Raw genomic sequence first — 19,346 nt, 5'->3', positions numbered from 1 at the left:
CTATGCTTGTCCAAGTTTAGATGTCCCAAGGTCGCTCTGCAAGGAGGAGCCTGTAACACTGCTCACACCTGTAGACAGCTTTGTACTGCCCCAAGTCCCTTCACATCCACTACTTCCTCAGACCTTGACAGCCCGAAGCCAGCAGAGAAGACTGTTACTGTTGGTGTTCAACAGTGGACGAACAGAGACCCAAAGAATGGAAAAAAGTGCCTTGGTCCACACAGCAAGTCGGTGACAGAACGAGGATGGAGCCTGGGCCTGGAGACCCCTCTGACCAGGGTCCTGCCTGCTTTACTATAGTGTTCTAGGTAAGCAAAGGCAAGACGAGTTTGCAGAAGTGTCACCTGGGCTCATGTGCGAGTGCAGGCACACACACACACACACACACACGTGCGCATGCGTGTAAAATGCTGCCCCGTTGACAGAAATATCTCTGGGGCTTGGAGACAGAAGTCCACGTAGGAGACCTCTGAGCCTCTGTGAGTAGGGTCCTGACCTCAGGGTGCTGCCAGGCTAGGGCTGCCAAGGTGCCTGGGAGCCAGGAAGGGCCATCCCAGCCAAGCCACATGTTGGCTTTCATTCCTCATGGTGTCCAGGGGATGCCAGTGGCCAATGGGCTCCTCAAGGTGAACACACGGCTGCTGGTGGACCCTGAGGACTCATCTGGCCCAAATTTTCATAATTGGACTCCTGAGCTTGGGGCCTGTGGACAGGAGAAAGTTGACTGACAACCCAAACAGGAGGGGTCTCTGACTGCCCAAACCATAGCCCAGGAAGGGGCGGAAGGAGGGACGAGAGGGAATTCGGGGGCCTGCATCCAACAAGGCCTGGAGACTAACCGAAGGTTGGAGGCAGGGCAGCGGCAGAACTTGCAGACCAGGGAGGGGACCACCTGGGTGACAGCATCCCAGAGTTTCTGTCTTCTCAAAGGGATCTCATCTGTGGCTTCAAAAACCATCTCTGGGGTCCTGACCTCCGGGTCGGGCCTCCTGCTAACCCTAACCGCTTTCCTGACTTCCGGGACATCCTCGTGGCCTCTCAAACATAAACAGTCCACAGAGCTCGTGTGATCCTCACCACACACCACCCCCCATCTTCAGCTCAGTAGGTGGCACCCGGGGCGCCAGCTCCAGACCTGCTGGCTCCCTCCCTTGCTTGTGCTGCCCACTCTGGCCATCCCTGCCTCTGTCTGCCCCATCTCCCCGCCCTCTCTATTGCCATCTTCAGCCAAGCAACCTAGCCAGCTGCAGCCTTGGTCAACAGCCCTTAAAGGTCTCCTGGCCTCCACTCCTGTTCAGATGGGGCCACTTGTCTGCTTAAACCATTCACTGAGCTGTGCCTGGGTGGGAACGGCGCTACGGGAGTGCCCGGGCTTGTCTAAAGGGTCCTAGAGAAGGCTGTCATCCCCCGCCTGCCTCCCCCAAGCATCTCGGACAAGGTCTTGGAATTGGATGCTTTCTTCTTCTACACAGGCCTTCACTTGGACAGACACCAAGAGGGGGGCAAGGTCAATGCTTCCTAGCTGAGTCTGTGAGCCCTCAACCAAGCCCTCAGAACCTCTAATGACATTCTGCTTGCAAAGCCTTCAGCAGGGTGTCTGGGAGAATCATTGCCTAATGGTGGATTTTGTGTGGATCTGTTCTAGAATGCTGGGCACTATGAGAGGAAATGCAGCCTCCAGGGATCACAGCTAGGTGCAGAGATAAGGCAGACCCAGAAAAATGACCCTTCAGCACCACGGACACCAGGCAGCTGGTCCGGAAGATAGGCCAGTGTGAGGCCCACAGTCAGTGCTGGGAACGTGGGGAGCAGGTCAGCGTGGCCCGGTCTGGCTGCCAGGCTTGGTGGACTGAAGTAGGGGGGAAGGCTGCAGGGAGGGCCTGGACCCTGATCAGGGCTGGGACCCCAGCCCCAGCCCTTTGCCCATTCTTCCTTCTCAGGCTGCCCTCCATGAGGAGCCTGCACCCCTTGGCCAGGGGTGGACTACAGGGGGGCAGGGTGGGGGTGGGCGAGCTGACTTACCGCGGGGAGGCGTCCTGGGTGACTGGGTACTCTGTGTGAGGGACAGAGAGAGAGGAGGCATGAATCTCCATGGTAGCCTCTGGGCTACAAGCCCCGCTGTCCAGCCCGCCCCACGAGGAGAGTGGTCTGGAGGGAACAGCTAGCCAGCAGGATGCGAAGAAGTGACCTGAAAGATGATGAATCACCGGGGAGGACAGGGAGTGAGGAGCCGACTTAGCAGGAGGACCTGCTTCTCTGAGGCCCCTGAAGCACAGAATGCTTGGTGGGTTTGAAGACGCTGCCAGAAAGCCAGTGTGGCCCCAGCAAAGACGGTAGCCAGAGCAACTGTGACGAATTTTGGATTTCATCCCAGGAGAGCTTGAGGCTGGTGCTACTCACCTGGGTGGTCAGAGGCTCTGGGAAGTCTCCTCTCCGGGGCCCAGAGCAAATTTCCCATCCAGCTTAGTGATAGTAGGGAGGGGTGACGGCAGCTGTCTGAAGACGGCCTGCTAGTTCGAGCTTCCACTCTTTTACACATGCTGTTCCGTCTGCTAGGAGTGCTATTAGCTCCTTGTTTTCCTAGCTCGCACCTGCTTATAGCTTTTGATTTAGCCTCCCCTTGTGTAAAGCCTTCCCTCCCGGCCCCCGTCTGGATGCCCCATCAGAGAGAGGCCCACACTCTCTGGGCTTCCTTAGTACGCGGGCTGGTAGCACTTCTCTCTGCAGACTGCAATTATCTGCTTACTCCTCAGCACACACTCATCAGGAACCATGTCCTATTCATCTCTGTATTCCTAGCACCTATGCAGCACATTGTGACCGAATGAAATGGTGCTATTTGGGAAAGCCTGTGTGTGGTCGGAACCCTTCTGGATGAGTCATTAATGGGGTGCTGGTAAAGAGGTGGGCTCAGAGCTATATCGTCTGGGTCTACATCTCTGTGACTCTAGGCTAGAGGTAAGTTCCCTAACCTCTCTGGCCTCAGCTTCCTGATTGTAAAATGGGCTCACGCTGGTTCCCACCTCCTGGGCTTGATGCAGGGAGAGGAAAGTGAGATGATGCACAGGTGCATAAGTGATGTTCTGCTTGTGTCATGCCAGGTGGTCAGCCTGGAGGAGAGCCCTGGCCGCCCCTCGCACCCATCCTGGCCTGGGGCGCACCCACCTAGGCGGCGGCGGGCTGCGGCGCGGGCGGCCAGAACGCCGAGCAGCAGAAGCACCTTGAGACCAAGCGCGCCGAGCGGGACGGCGATTGCTGAGGCCCTGGAGGCACCGTGGAAACGGAACAAGTAGACACTGGCTTCGGCGCGGCCCAAGCTGTTGGAGGCCGCGCACGTGTAGCGGCCGTCGTGGGCCAGCGCGGGCAGCTCGGCGGTCACCTGATGGCCGTGATCTTGACCTGGGCTCGGCACGGAGGCCGAGCCGTTGCCCAGCGCTGGGCCGGACCAGGCGAGGGTGGGCGGCGGCTCCCCTTCAGCCGTGCAGAGCGCGTGGAAGGTGTGCGCCGGGCCGGGCAGCACCGAGATGTTGACGATCCGTGGGGCGGCTGCGGGCGACGGCCCAGGAGGAGCGGGAGGAAGCGAAGTGTGGTCAGAGCAGCGGCAGGCAAAGGGCAAGGCAAGGGCAAGGGGCAGCCTCCCCGTCCCCTTGGCCCAGAGCGTTGGAGAAGGGGCGGGGGAGCAGGTGATACGGAGAGGAAGGAAGAGGCACTCGGGCGCCACTATGCCTGGGTCCCAGTACCGGTGTGACCTTAGGCAAGTTATTCCGCTGCTCTGTGCCTTAGTTTCTTCACATGTAAAATGGGGATCACTTACGTTACGGGGCTGTTGAGAAGATTTGACAAGTGGGGTACCTGGGCAAGTGTTCTCTAAACGTCGTTACTATTGCGGTAGCACACGACTGGGGGCAGTCTGCTGGAGTGATTTCAAGGGCACCTCTCACTCCCAGACAGCCTCACCAGGACCTAGACTTGAGACGATTCACTGAATTGTTGGGACCGTGGGACTGGGGCGGACAAGCGCAAAGAAACTGAAATGCACTCAGAGAGGCGGCCCAGCCAGCCCAAGGGCACATGGGAGCTTCTTGGCAGCGTCAAACTCAACCCAGAACGCCTGGGTCCCCCACAGGGGGGCTCCTGGATTTTTACAAAGCTCCTCAGGTCATTCCAATGCTCAGCCAGGGTTGAGAACCACGGCTCTAGGATCCTGATTCCCACATCTTTACACCACAGGGTCTAGAGAAGCGCCGGGCACTTGGCGGGCTCCCTGTGCACCCCCTCTGTGCACACAGCCCACTGCAGTCCTTGCCATATTTAAGGTGACCGCTCCTTGTTTTTCTCCCCCCTAGTCTGAGAGCTGTTCGGGCATATTCACTCTCTACGAGCTTCATTACAAGGCCCAACCCAGGCCGCCCCCAGCCCTTCCTGGGGCCAGGATTCGGCGGCATTTTTTAACAACTTCCCGGGTGGCCCGAAGCCATCGCCGGGTGTGAGACCCCCTGCTCTAGAGAAAGGGGTGTTCCTGTTGTACCGCTTCCCATCCCAGCACAGAGCCCGCACCTAGGGAGCCCTCGGACGCGGCGGGGAGGCGGGCGGCGCGCTCACCGGTCACGCGGAGCCGGACGCCGTGGCGGCTCTCGTAGCGCTCGTGGACGTCGCCGGCAAACTCGACGCGGCAGAAGTAGCGGCCGTCGTCGGCCAGCGCTAGGCGCTCGACGCGCAGCGACAGGTCGTTGCGGCGCGGGTTGCCGAGCAGCCGGAAGCGGCCGTGCAGGCTAAGCGCCGTCTGGCAGAGCTCGCTGCTCCGCGCCGCCGCGCACCGGAACACCTGCGGGCCAGTGTATGGCTCGCCCGCCCGCCAGATGGCCGTGAGCGGCCCGTCGTAGTGGCGGTGCGGGTGTGTGAAGGTGCAAGGCAGCACTGCCGCCTCGCCCGCCGCCGCACTCACCTCGGCCGGCAACTTCATAGACCAGCGCTGCGCCGGCGCACCTGCGGGCGGGCGGGCGAGAGGCAGGCGGCATGCGGCAACCCTGCCCGTGCCCTCGGGGGGCCTGGAAACCTCAGGACTTGGGAAGCGCCCTCCCTGCCCTCGGGGGTGGGGGGAGTCTGGAAAACCACCCCAGGACTCGAGAAGCATCTCTTGGGACTTTGACTGCCGTGACTTTGTAGGTGCCTGGACTCTCCCCCCATTTCCCTGGGACTATTTGCCTCACTCAGGGTGGTCCCACCTCACTTACAGGCCCAGTGACCCCAACCTCTTTCCCATCAAAACTTGCCCTGCTGCAGAAAAGCCCTGGGATCCCATGGTTACAGTACAGTCCCAAGACCACCCCCCGACCCCTGCCCCAGATGGCGACAATAATAAAGGCACTTACTGTGCAGCTCTGTGTTGAGCAAGTTCCTGGTGGTATCTCTTTTAGTTCTCACAAATGATCCTAGAGGTAAGCAGAGTTATTCCCAGGTTACATGTTATAAACCGAGGCACAGAGAGTTTGAGGCCTGAGGTCACACAGCTAGGATGAGGCAAAGCTGATGTTCAACCTTAGGACTGCCTGACCTCACTGTGGCACTCTAGTGCACTAGGGCATGGAAACTTGGGGCTTATCCAAGCAGAGCAACACTCCCATTGACAGAGGGGAAACTGAGGCCTTGGGAGGCGGTGGTATGTTTTGAAGCTGGTGTGTTGAGTTGGTGGCTGAGATTCCTCTACAGTCAATCCAAGCGGGTTTCCCAAAAGGCCAGTGCCCAGACAGGGAGCTGAGGGAGGGGTGGACCGTTATGCTGCCTCCTTGCTTTGCACAAGTGCCTCTGGGCTCAACTTTCCTCACCTCCCATGTTGTGAGCCTCTGAAGTATGGTTGAGCTAAGGTCTGGAAGCTGCACTCTGCCTGCAGCTTACGGAGGGCTAGAGAGTCACCGCCTGTCTTGTTGCAGATGTGTGCTTCTCTGGGGGTGGGGTGAACGGGGTGGGTGGATGGGTGTCAGTGCTGGGAGGCTCAGGTCAGGGGGCCTGGGAGCCTCCTCCAGAAGGGAGGGACAGGCTTAGCCTCTAGTGCCCAGGTAGAGTTCAGGAAAGGGATCTTTACAGGGAATAATATACCAGCCCCTATATTTCCAAAGGGCTTTGCAATTCACCAGGTTCTTTCACATGCTTCACATCACATGACTCCAAGTCCAGTGCTCTTTGCTCTGTGGGGTAGCCACACTTGTTTCTTGGGCGGGAATCTCCGCAGCCCACAGCTGGCAGACCCTCCTTCAGGGAACCCATACCATCTATGAGTAATCTACAGGTCAAGGCATTCCTCCTGCTCAGAACCAATGTTTCCTGCCCCTCACGTGACGGCCCATCGCTCTTTGGAGCCTTCGTCTTCCTTCCCTGTGACGGCCCTCCCGGGATCCCATCATGGCTATCCTGGACCCAGTAAGCCTTCCCTTCTCTGTCAGAGGTCCTAGTCCTTCACCTGCCCCTCTCCATCCTCACTACCAGCTTGGTACTTTCCTTGCAGTATAGTGTCCTGACCCCGGGGGCTCCAGGTGTGTGTTCCAGGCCAGGTAGAGTGGGGTATGAATTGGGTTGTGTGAGCTGTGCCTCATAGAAAACCTCAATTTGGGATCGTGCCGCGCTTGCAATGAAATAAAACCACAAGGTTCTTTTTTTTTTCCCCACACAGTCGGTTTCTAAGCCAAATCTCCTTTCTTCCGGACAAGTGGAAGTACGCTTTTGAACCCAAGCGGGGGACTTGACATATTTCCCTAGTAAGAGCTCGTTTGTTCAGTTGTTAATAATCAAAGGGCCTAGTTCCAGATTTGAGAAACCCTTCCTGAAGGTTTTTCTCGTTCAGTCAGTACTTCTAGCTGCAGAAAGCATCTCCCAGTCTTGAGGCCCAGCCCCTGCCTCAGTTCTCCTGCATTCCCACCCTCTGTGACCTCAGCCTCCTCTGACCTCCTGCATTTTTCAGGCATCGCAGAGCCAGGCACTGACTCCCCAGGGGTTGTTTACTGTTGTGCATTCATCAATTGGCCATCATTGATCGGACATATTCCCCACTGGAAGCCAGGCACTGGGATTAGAGCCAGGGCTACAAAGAGCAAGAGAATAATTTATCAGCCTGTTGGAGCTCACAGCTCAGTAAGGGTGACAGATCTGGGAACCCGTAGTTACACTAAAGCCTGCCAGGTGCTCTAATGAGGGACATGAACAATGTTCCCTCTGTCTGAACATGGTTCCTGGCCCCTTTCACTCACCAGCTCCCTCCTAGTCGTCCCCGGGCCTCAGCTGAGTCATCCTACAGCGGGAGGCCTTCACTGAGCCCTAAGCCTGGGTCTGGCACCCCTTCCCCATGCCCCAGGGCTGGCAGAAGTGCTTCCTCTGTATGGGCATTGCCTGTTCAACTGTATGTCTCGTCCAGGCACCCAGAAGCTCTGGGAGGGCAGGGAACATGTGTGGGGGTCATATTTGTGCAGCTGTTGCCTAGCACGTGCCTGCCACATAGTAGTTGATGTTGAATTGAATTGCTGAGAGAGAGCAGAAGGGAGGGTGCCCGGGCTGGCAGGAAGGGTGGGTGGGCAGGGGTTGATTGAAAGCCCCATGAGAAAGGAGCTGCCGCCTCAGCAGAGCCTTGAGAAAGGAGTGGGATTTGCTAAGCCCTGAAGTAGGCTAAAGGCATTCTAGGCAAAGGGTAAAATGGAAGTACGGACATCAGCATAGAGGTTGCAGGGCGTGAGAGGATAAGGGTGTCAGAGTACATGGTGCTTTGGGATTGTTTCCATAAGCGAAACAATCCATGGGGTGCTGTCATTAGCCCCCCTTCCGGAAAGGGGATCTGAGGCTCAGAGAGCCTGAGGGCCTTGGCAACGTCATTTGGCCAACCAGGCAGAGCCAAGGCTTCCCCTCGGAGTGTAACTGAGCAGGACCCTATGAGGTCTTCCCGGAACAGAGCCCCACCCATGTCCTCCGCCTGCCTTTAGTCTGTAGAAAAACCGTAGTCAAAGAATCAATTTAATCAGAAAAGTGAGAAAATGCAGAAAGAAAGGAAAACAGTCAAGCAACACAAAATAATTATACTTTAGCCAGGAAACAAATTCAAGGACCTCTAGTTCTTCCTCAAAGACCATAGGTAGTATTCTGAGCCAAGTCCTTTGAGCTGTTTTGTAGATACTGAAACTGCCACCAGGTGGGAGAAGTTAACTGTATGCTGCCCACAAGCAGGGAGACCCCAGACCAGCTGGAAGGTTGATGATGCTGACTCCTGATGACCTCACCGCCAACCAATCAGAAGAGTGTCCACGAGCTGATCACACCCTGCTCCTTGAACACTGTCAGACTCCTCACTACCCCCTCCAGGGCGGGACACACAGTTTTGAGGGCATTAGCCCACTGTGGCCCCCTTTGCCTGGCAAAGCAATAATGCTATTTCTTTCTACTTCACTCAAAACTCTGTCTCCTAGAGCAGAGTCCCCCAGGGAGGTTTAATCCGGCACCAGTGAACAGAGGCTGAATTTCGACAATAGGTGGGTCATGTTCAGACCTTGTCCCTGGACTCTGCTGCTCGAGGATGACAGCCTAGATTGGGAGCATCTGATGTGTGGTACAAATGACAGGTCCGGGCCCTTCCCTCCCTGGCTGGGTTCTGCTCTGGGAGGAGAGAGGGCACACACAGGCCCTTTCACCAAGTGTGACAGTCTTGGCTCCCATTAGGGGGAGACTTGTGTTTCCTGTTTGTCTGCTGCATGGTGTTCCAAGAGGCGGGCACCTGGACTCACTTTTACACAGAGACCTTTGGTTGAGTTCACCCAGGGGACTTGAGGTGAATGTGGGAAGTCCCAATAGGAATTACCCAGGGAGCAAATGCATGTGCTTTGGCAGGAACCCAAGCTCCCCAGCCTCCTGGGACATTTACTATTCCCTCTGGCAGCTCCTGCATGTCTCTTAGGACAGGGCAGGGATAGCCCCCTGAACTGGAACCACAGCTCCTTTTGATAGGGTCTCTACTCTTCCTGCTTCATGTCTATCAACCTCCGGGGGTCAACAGGAGGCCCACATTCTTCCCCTTGTCCGAAATCCCTCCTCTCAATGGTGGGCCACTGGGCACGGTGAAGAGCATTCCAGCTTTGGTACGGCTGGACATGGGTGACATTCTCACTTGTATCAAGCACCCAGTCTGTGCCTGGCACTGTTCTAGACTCATCCACTTACAGGGAGATCTTTGGGCGAGTTGCTTAATGTCCCAGGTCTCAGGCTCCTCTGCTGCAAAATGGGGTACATAGTACTTTCCTCATAGGATTGAGGATTGAGGATGGAATGAAGTCACACGTGAAGGTCAACCGGACAGTGCTGACACTCAGCAAATGCTCAGTGATGTTAGTTCCCTCCTTCACTGGCCGTGCAAAGAGAGTGGGACCAGGAGGGAGCAAGGGGGTGGTGCTAACCAGTGATGGGGAAGGAGAAGGGCTCTGGACGGACAGCTCAAGGCGATACGGGGTGGGGGTGGGGGCCAGGAAATTGATGCCGGAAACTGCACCATCTGTGGCTCAACTTGGCACCTTAGACTACACGTCATGCAATAGCGCAGGCCTTGCCCTTAACTCACCTGAAAGCTAGTCATTGATTCATGTACTTATTCACTCAATAGGTGTTTATTGAGGGTCTGTCTTGTGCTCGATACTGTGCTGAGTGTTGGGGATACAGCTATGGTGACAATCCGTGGCTGCCTCAGTGTGTTTACAGCCTGTCCATTGCCCAGCCATTGTTTGTTTTTCATTTATACATGATTCTAACGAGTTTGTTTAAGTAGCTCCCCAGATTTGGGAAATACAGGTTGAAAAGCTAGAAAGTGTCTTCTGTTTGTAGTCCATTGAAAGCAGCAAGGGGTGATATAATCAGCATTCAGTCAGGGAGGCAGTTTCAGTAAAAATAATGTGACGATCAGGACAGAAATGATAAAAGTACAGCACAAAAGGGACACTTTAGAGGAGGGGTAAGTGCAGAGGGCCTTGAGGCATCATGACACTGCAGCAGGCCAGTGAAACATTGCTCGCGGGGGTGACCTGAGTCACCTTGGAAAGGTTCATTGCCATGAGAGGCGTGCCCCTCGCATGGGGTCTCAGGCGTCTGTCTGGGGTTGTAGCCCTGACTAGACTGGCCCTGACTTTGTGACCATAGGTGAGTCCGCATAGCTCTCTGGCCTCAGTGGGCTCATCTGTCAAATGATGTCTCTAGATGCTTACTAAGGAGAATTTTAAATCTAAAAGTCTGTGTCCAAAAATGATAATTGGATAAAAATGACAAGGAAGCCTGGCAAGCATTTGAGAAATATGTCAATATAAAATTAACTGAAAGGCTTTTAGGTACTTAAAGTAAGCCATTGGCTGTTGAGAAAACTCAGCTATGCGGAAAGAGGCATCCACTCTTGATGGTCCTGTGCAGCCATTTACTAAACTCTCCACATTGCTCCCTCATGCCCCCTGTGGTGATGATGCACATGGAGGGAGGGCTGGGGCTGTAGCACTGGGTACCAGCTTCCACGTAATCATAATCACGAGTCAACCGAGGGGTAGTTAACTCACCCTGGACCTATTATCCCAAAGCCCTGTCCCAGTGGTGTCAGGGTGGGACGAGAACTCGGCAGTAGAAACATCTGCAGAACCTGGATGGGCAGAAGTGACATCTGGATGGATCAGAAATAGAGACCTTGGCTTTGCCTGCAGCTAAACCAGATTCCCACCAGTTCCTTGGTGAGGAAGGAGGCAGGGATGTGCATGGGAGCCTCTCTGTAGCTCATGTGCAGTGCGTTCTGTGTGATGGCATTTATGTTAACTAGCGAGAAAACTGTTTATGATTTTGTATCTGAGCATGCGGCAGTCGCTGTCCATGGACCACAGATAGGAAAACAAGCCAGTGGTGGCGGCTGTGATGGGATAATGGCCAATGGGGGTGTCCTCAGAGAGTGGCGCTTTAACAAGAATTAGGTCTGCTGGGGTGGGATTTTTGTGACAGGTTTCTGGAGGAAACAAGCATGGACATTGAGGGGGAGAAGGATGATGCCAGGCAGGTGCTTACCACGGACAGACGATGCCTCGTGGAGGGCTAGACTTGTGGCCCTCAGAGGTGGAGCCCCTCAGAGATCTGCTCCCCACCCCCTAGGAGGGCTGACATTATCAGCTAACGGGCAGCCAGTCTGATGAGCCCAGCTGTCTGTAAGGGGCTACCCTCCTTGGGGATACCTGGACATGTTAGTAGGGGTGTTCTCAGCGAATGACTCCAGGGGTGGCTTCTTGGGCATTGCGGCGCCTGAAGGGTCAGGAGAGGGTGTTTTGGGGCAAAGACAGATGTTCATCTTGGCCACCGGACCTCCCCAGTTAGGTGTGTGGCTCGAGCTGGGCAGTTGCCTTTCATCCGATTCCCTCCCGCACCTCAGTTTGCTCTCAGTAATTCTTCCTTCTGGGCCTGCATATAGTCCAGACAGGTTATCAGGGGGAGAAAAAGTGAGAATGGGGCAGAGACCAGAGGGGAGAGGAGGAAGCGGAACCAGGAATTCCATCCATCGGTGCGAAGCAGACCCCACAGGCTCCAGGGAGCTGGGAGACGCAAGTCAGGGAAAGGCCTGATTGTTCCCCTTCTGCCCTCGGGTTGTCCTGTTTCCCCTTTAACTCTTGCCTCTCTGGCCACTTGGTTGTGGAGCTGGCCCCTGTCGCCTGGGCTGACAGAGATGCAGAACCGCGGGTGGAGCCTGCCCGGGGGCAGTGTCCTCACAGTGCGCTGCTCTTGGGAGTTCTGATTCCACCTGTCCCTGCCGTGCTCTAGCTCCCTGCACCCCTCCTCCTCCCGGGTAGGACTTCTGGGTCCCAGCTGCTGGCCGCAGGAGCCAGCAGGGGCAGAAGTGTCCCGGCTCATTCAGCCTCCGTTTCCTTTTGGGCCCACGGCAGCAGTCCCTGACCTTTCCCCGCGTCCCAGATAAGCGCCCCATGTCCTTGGGTGACTGCTGTGAATTGTCTTGCCTCCTCAGTTTGTTTTTTTGCAGTGGTTCAGAGCTAGCCAAGTAAGTTCCTCTGAGCCCCAAGCTTTGCCCCAGGCTCACCACCCACTGCACGTAGGTGTAGGCGATGGCAAGGGCTGGGCTGGCACTCAGGAGACTCCAGTTCACATCAGCCTGTGACACCCAGAAGTGCCCTGACCTCGCCGAGCCTCCCTGAAACAGGGAAAAGGGCCCCCACTTTGCAGGGTTGTGGGGAAGAGTAAATGAGCTGGGCGTTAAAAGCCTGGCACGACAGTCCTCGAGGATGACAGCTGCTGTGATTGCCGCGCCAGCTCATCAGAGATGTGGGGACCAAGGTCACTAAGTGGCCAGAGATCCCAGACTACTGCTCTTCCCACCACCCCTCACCTCCCGCTTTCTAAAAGCAGATCTGGGGGGAGACAGAAAGGAAAGACAAAAGAGAGTGTGAGGGCCCCTGGGAGATGAGGGGCTGCCCCAGGGTGCTGGGCAGGGGGGATGCCTGTGTGAGGGAGGAGTCACGGAAAGTGGAAGAGGGGGGTTTCCTGGATGAATTCCTCCACTTCACTTTTGCCAAAGGCCAGCCCTGGGCCCTGTGCTCAGAGGTGTGACAGGGATGGGACCGTGACCTGTGGCCACCTTGCTCTCAGGCCCCTTGGGCTCCGGCCGCTTCCAGGCCCGCTGCCACATGGAGAGGCTGCAGAGGGATTTCAGGAAGAGGGACGCTGCTCACCCTAGTTTAAGAGCTCTTGGTCTCAGCGGTGAAGCAGCTGCCGGCCACGAGAAGAGGGGTCCCCTCGCCGACCCAGCTGCAGAGCTCCCACGTGTGCCCCACCTCCCCGGGGAGTCGTGACATGCAGCTGGAGCATTTGTGTGGTCTGGGTTTTGTACTTGAACATGTGACAGCTCATGCTTCCCGTAAATTTTTTTTTGTCTTTCACTGATTCATAGCTGCTGACTCTTAGCAGGAGAAATAAGCCAAACCAAAACAAAAAAACCCCAAACCTAGTGTCCCTTGAAGTTATGTGACTTGAGCAACGTTTCATTACCATTTACTGCACAACCGCTGAGCGCCAGGACTGTGCTGGGGGCCTTCCACCCATGATCTAATTCTCCTTCAAGCAGCCACGAGGTGATGGGGACCCGCATTTACCGAGGCTCAGAGAAGTTAGGTAACCTGCTCAGGGCCACAGAGTTAGGAAATAGCAGAGCCAGGATTCACAGCCTTGTCTGACCTGTTCTCCTGTCTGCCCCAGGTGTGGGCAGGGTCACCTCCTCCAGCCCCACCCTCTACGTGGGACCCAACCCGAAATCATGACTTAACATGGCTGAGTTAAGTCAACTTGGGAAAAGGAAACCCCTCCCCTATCAGCCCCCACCACAGGGCTCTGTGGGTGGGACAGTGGGCAGTATGGGGTCAGGAGGTGGTGGCGTGTTCCCGTCTTGAGCCACATACCCCCAAGTTCAAATCCCAGTTTCACCCTGCACCGCCCACTGAACCTCTTGGTGCCTCAGTTTTCTCATCTGTGAAAAGGGAATATAATAGTTCCTTTCCCATAGGATTATGATGCTTGCGTGAATTGCTAATTAAAGGGCCCAGCACTTAATAAGAGCTATGCAGGCACTTGCTGTTAGTACTCAGTCCGAACAGAACTCTACTCTGTGTTGAAGGCCTGAGGAGCGGGAGTTTATAATCCAGTCGTGGAGACAGGACCCCACCCAAGGAAGATTGACTAACAGCTTGGAACACCATGATGTCAGTGCTGTCACCATGTGGCACGTGATGGCCAATGGTTGTGCACATGGAGGCCTGGATGCCAAGTCCAGGAACACAGTCGTGAGGATGTCTCAGGCTGAGCGGGGTCGAGGAGAGGATTGGGGCCTGGACAGAGGGGCTCATGAAGGTTGTCTGTCATTATCCCAGTGGCCCTCGACTGCATCGTGCATCAGAATCACCCAAGATGGTTGAACATACATATTCCTGGGCCCTGCTCCTGACATATTCTGATTCTGCAGATCTGGGGTGGAGCTGGAGAACCTGCTTTTTTTTTTTTTTTCCTTGATGTGGACCATTTTTAAAGTCTTTACTGAATTTGTTACAATACTGCTTCTGTTTTAAGTTTTGGTTTTTTTGCCGCGAGGCATGTGGGGTCTTAGCTCCCCGACCAGGGATCGAACCCGCACTCTCTGCATTGGAAGGCAAAGTCTTAACCACTGGACCGCCAGGGAAGTCCCAGAACGTGTTAACAAATGCATGCCACTCCAGGGATTCTGATGCAGATGGTCCATGACCACCTTTTGAGAAATACTGTTCCCAGGGACACCGACTCCTTGAGCTAAGTGACCTTAAGTGAAGTGACATTGATACTTAAGCCTGCAGCAAAGGGTTCCCACTCACTTCTTGGGGTTCCTGCTGGGCGGTCAGGGTGCCCTCGATCCCTTGCCCTACTCCCCAAGTGAAGTCACCCCACCCTTACCCCAAACAGCCATGTGCTCTCCCCTCTTTCCCGGGGCTGTGCCCGTTAAGAAGCAAAGCACTTGGATGACAACACCACCCCCAGTCTGTCAGAGCCTGCGCTGTCCTCCCCAGAGCTGGCCCGTTATGCCCCTGGATCCTCACAGCAAAGGCCTGGGTGGGAGGCCTTTCTACAGGTAGAGACACTGAGGCCCAGAGGAGTCCAGGCACTGCCTCAAGTCACCAGGAGCCCAAGGCAAAGCCTGGACTTGAACTTCTGGCTTCTGTCACCACAGCCTCCCAAAGTGCAGCTCTCCCTTCCCCACAGGCCTGGAGGCCCTGGCAACCCCGCTGCCCTGAGCACAGGGAGAGAAGACCGTACCTAAAATTTTGTGAGAATCTATTCTGTTCTGAAAATGCACCAGAGAGCAGAGTGGGAGACTCACCCATCAGGATGATGCACATCAAGGAGGCCAGGAGTTGGAAGGAACCTTCCATGCTATGAAGTATGGAGCCACCAGGCAGCCCCGCACTCAGCCAGGCCACTGGTGAGACCCCTGCTTGGCGTGGGTGTGGAGGAAGGAAGGTGAGAGGGGGTGGGTGGTGTACCCAGGTCTGCACCCCTGCCGGGCTCTGCGGGTGATGGAGGAACTGGGGAGAGGCAGCCAGGCGGCTCTAAGTATGATTAGATGAGACCCGTGGGGTTTAGTCATGTGGAAAACCAAGAGAGGAACCACTCGGATGATTCTTCAGGACGGGAAACAGAGAAGTGGACAGGGAAGATGCAGGACCCTTTCCTGTGGCCGCTGTCCCTTTGAAAAATCTGCTGTTCTTTTGCTTCCTTCACTCCCTCTCTCCCTCCTCCCCTCTCCCTCCCTCCTTCTATCTTTCCTTCCCTCTCTCTTTCCCTTCCCACATGTTTAGTGTGCCAGGATGGGTTTTCATCCTGGTGAAGCTGTTTTACTGTGGCCATATAGGTTTTGAAGTGGGGATTATTGATGGAAGGAAAAAATAGTCTCCAAAATGTAATCATTATTGACAATGGTTACATTACCAAGCAGCATAAATGGGAAATAGTAAAATTATTAAGCAAATCAACCCAGACAAGCATGTCAAAATGCTCAGAACATCAAAATGCCAGATTAAAATATCCTGCTACAGGGGCAGAATCTCAGTATCTGTTGCAAGGAGATAATCGGGAAACTGAACAAAAAAGTGGCCAGGTTGGGGGCTGGCAAGGATGAGCCAATCCTTGAGTAGGAGGAGGTGTTTTAGTTCAGATAAAGGTTAATCTACTGGGGAAAAAAAGCGATTCCCAAATATAATGGATTAAAAAAAAAATAGAAGGTGACTTCTCTCCCGTGTATCAGTCCCAAGGTGAGCTGTTTATACTGGCAGGTGGCCTTACTTCTCATGGTCATTCAGGGATCTAGGTCCCTTCATATCATCACTCTGCTAGCCTTCCCCCCAGGGGGTTGTTAATGCCTTCAAGGTTGAAGCTGGCTTGTTCAAGGTCTAGCTTGTGTGAAGGGGAAAGATAGAAACTCTAAGTCTTGTCCAGGGCTCGCCTTTTCTTTATCCAGGATCCAAAGATTGTACACATCACATCCACTCACATCCCATTGGCCCAAACTTAGTCATACAACCACACCTACTGCAAGGGAGGCCTGGAAATGTGGTCACTACTAGGTAACCATATGGTCAAGTTAAAATTTTATTACCAGGGAAGAGGGAACAGATGTTGATGGATAGTTACCTATCTCTGCCACAGATATTTGCTATAACTCCAGAAGACTAAACTTTGCAGAATAATTTATTCCATAAACTCTAAAATGTCATTGAAAGATGCACCTTTGTTTTATATACCACTAAGAGAGAAAAAAATTTCTAGCTTTTTATAAGATGCCACTGAGTGCAACATGTATCCTGATGTCAGAAATGTTAAAGTGTAAAAACAAGTACATCCTAGAATTGATGAATATAATTCATTTTTAGCTGTTTGTATTTTTTGATAATACAGTCTCAATAAGAAAAGGCCAGCCTATTTCCCTATGCTGAGAGGAGCCATAGGAAAGAGGCACGTCTGTGCTTAGGCCAAGGTTTTAGATGGAGGCCAGGCATACAGATGGTAGCAGGGATTGAAACGAGAGGCTCCTGTGGGGAGTGGGGCCTTTGTGAGAGTCTCTCCTTTGCCTTCCTCTTTGACTATCTTGGCTAACCTCTGACCACCCGATACGTTCCCCTTCCATGGCCACTTGTCACTTCCTGTGTACCTCTTGTTTCCTTAACGTAAGGATCCAGCCAGAAAAATGAAACCCCTGCGAAGTGCTGAACATGGAGGGGGACTGGATATAGGTAGCTGGTAATACAGAAAATTGAAGGATGAAAGAGAAAATAGGAGATTCTGACATAGCCCAGATATTAGTAACTACAGGAAGTAGCTACCACTCCTAAGGTTGGGGGGGTCGGGTGGGGAGAAAGGAAGAGGTGAGGTTACTGAGCAGTCGGAGCTTAGAAGCAGGGCCCCTGCACAGCTGCTGGTCAGATGGATGAAGGGGGCACCGTGTGCCTGATGCTCAGACTACAGGCTGAGGAGCGGCAGAGACACGGCTGGCTGATGCTGTACCTCTGAGGGGGTTCCGCAGGTTGGATTGCTAAAAGAAGCTGAAGGCTGGACCTAGAGATTTTGCAAGGCGCTGGAGCAATACTAACAGGAACTGGAAGCCCTCCTCCCATCTTCTAACCTCTCTCTAGTGCCTTCCATCAGCTAGCAAGTGTGTCTGAGAAATGTGTTTTGCAGAGTCCCAGCCTCAGCACCTAGAGCAGAGTGTAGAAATGTAGGCTTGAGGCCGAGAGCCGAGGTGTAAATACACAGTACTCAACTGGACTGTAAACCCTTCCCGGAAGCCCTTCTTCCATATATCTGGGGCAGTGTCTAGCATAGCTCCTGGCACATGATATGGGTTCAAAATTATTTTAATTTGAGCTGTTGAAAGTACTGTTTAGTTAATTCAGGAATGAAAAAGGGACCTTATAGAGAATTCACAGATGTTAAAAAAAAAACAAAAACAAGAGGATATTATGAATAATTCTATGCCTGTAAATTCAACAACTTGGATGAAATGAACCAATTCCTTAAAATACATGAACTATCAAAACTTACTTTAGAAGAAATAGATAATCTGAATAATACTGTATCAAGCTAATTAGATTCATAGTTTAAAACCTTCCAACAAAGAAAACTCTAGGCGCAGATGGTTTGGTGAATTCTACCAATATTTAACAAAGAGCTAATCCCAATTCATAATCTCTTTCAGAAAAGGGAAGAGGAGCACACATTTCCCAACTCATTTTATGAGGTCAGTATTACTCTAATGCCAGAAAAAGACACTACAAGAAACAAAAACTACAGATCGATATCCCTCATGCACAAACAATTCTAAAACAAAAGTGTTAGCAAATTGAACTCAGCGATATACAAAAGGGATAATACATCACAACCAAGTGTGGGTTATTTTAGGAATGCAAGGCTTGTTCAACTTTGAAAAATCAATCAATGTTATTCACTAAAGTAACAGACTAAAGAGGAAAATCATATGATTATTTCAATAAATGCAGAAAAAGCTTTTGACAAAATTCGACACTAATTCATGATAACTTTCAGCAAACTAAGAATAGAAGGAAAGTTCCCTAACCTGATAAAGAGCATCTACAAAAGAACTATAGCTAACATCATACTTAACAGTGAAAGACTGAATGCTTTCCCCCTGAGACTGGAAGTAGGCAAGCATGTCTTTTAACCACTCCTGCTCAACCTTATACTACAAGTCCTAGTCAGTCTAATAAGACAAGAAAAAGAAATAAAAGATACACAAGTTGGAAAGGAAGAAATAAACTGTCTCTATTAGCAAACAACATGGTTACTTACATAGAAAATTTTTAAAAATGGACCAAAATACCCCTCCCAAAACTAATAAGTAAGATTAGAAAGGTCACAGTATAAAAGGCCAATATACTGAAATCAATTATACTTATATATAGTAACAATGAATAGTTGGAATTTTAAATTAAAAAATTCCAGAATCATTTACAATAACATAAAAGAACCCCCAACAAGTACTTACATAAAAACCTAAAAAGAAAAAAACACATGCCAGATCTGTATGCTGAAAACTATGACACACTGATCAGAGTGTTTCAAACAAAACTTAAATACGTGGAGAGATATACTGTTTCATTGTTCAAAAGTTTCATTATTGTTAAGAAGTCAGGTCAATTCTCCCCAAATTAATCTATAAATTCAACACAATCTTAATCAAAATATCAATGGGCTCTTTTTGGTAGATCTCTATAAGCAGATTCTAAAATTTATATGGAAAGACAAAGGAACTAGAATAGCCAAGGTTTTGTTTTGAAAAAGAGAACAAGTTATAAGGACTATCATTATCTGAATTCAAGACCAAATATAAAACTGTAGAAATTAAGATAATGTGGTACTGGTGTAATGATAGCTACAAAGATCAATGAAACAGGCTAGGGAGTCCAGAAAAATAAATAGGCAACTGATTTTTGACAAAAGTGATAAGGTAATTTAATGGAGAGAGGATAGTCTTTTCAGCAAATGCTGTTGGAACAGTTGTATGTCCACATACATACATACACACGTAAATAGAACCTTGACCCATAGCTCACACCTTATACAAAAATTAACTAAAAATACATCATAGATCTAAATGTAAAACTATAAAATTTCTATGAGGAAACATAGAAAAAAGTCTCTGTAACTTTGGGTTAGGCAAAGAGTATTTAGGTGCAACACCAAAAGGATATGTTAAAAAATTGATAAATTGGATTTTGTTAAAATTAAAAACATTTGCTCTCCAAAAGACACTGTCAAGGGGA

General features: G+C 52.1%; 1 protein-coding gene across 1 annotated transcript; it reads right to left on the bottom strand.

Annotated features, from left to right (window-relative positions):
* Window positions 1-621: 621 nt before the first annotated feature.
* SIGLEC15 (sialic acid binding Ig like lectin 15) lies at window positions 622-14,942 on the bottom strand. Its single transcript, XM_030867832.2, has 6 exons — window positions 14,891-14,942; window positions 5,373-5,432; window positions 4,603-4,986; window positions 3,166-3,546; window positions 2,023-2,053; window positions 622-703 (listed from the first exon to the last, which is right to left on the bottom strand). The coding sequence occupies exons 1-6, from the start codon at window positions 14,940-14,942 to the stop codon at window positions 622-624; spliced, it is 990 nt and encodes a 329-aa protein (XP_030723692.1).
* Between the last annotated feature and the right edge of the window lie 4,404 nt (window positions 14,943-19,346).

The sequence above is a fragment of the Globicephala melas genome, chromosome 13 (genome assembly GCF_963455315.2).
Source record: "Globicephala melas chromosome 13, mGloMel1.2, whole genome shotgun sequence".
NCBI classification, from domain to species: domain Eukaryota; kingdom Metazoa; phylum Chordata; class Mammalia; order Artiodactyla; family Delphinidae; genus Globicephala; species Globicephala melas.
Note: the sequence above shows the minus strand (reverse complement) of the source record. Positions and strands in the feature narration are given on the sequence as shown.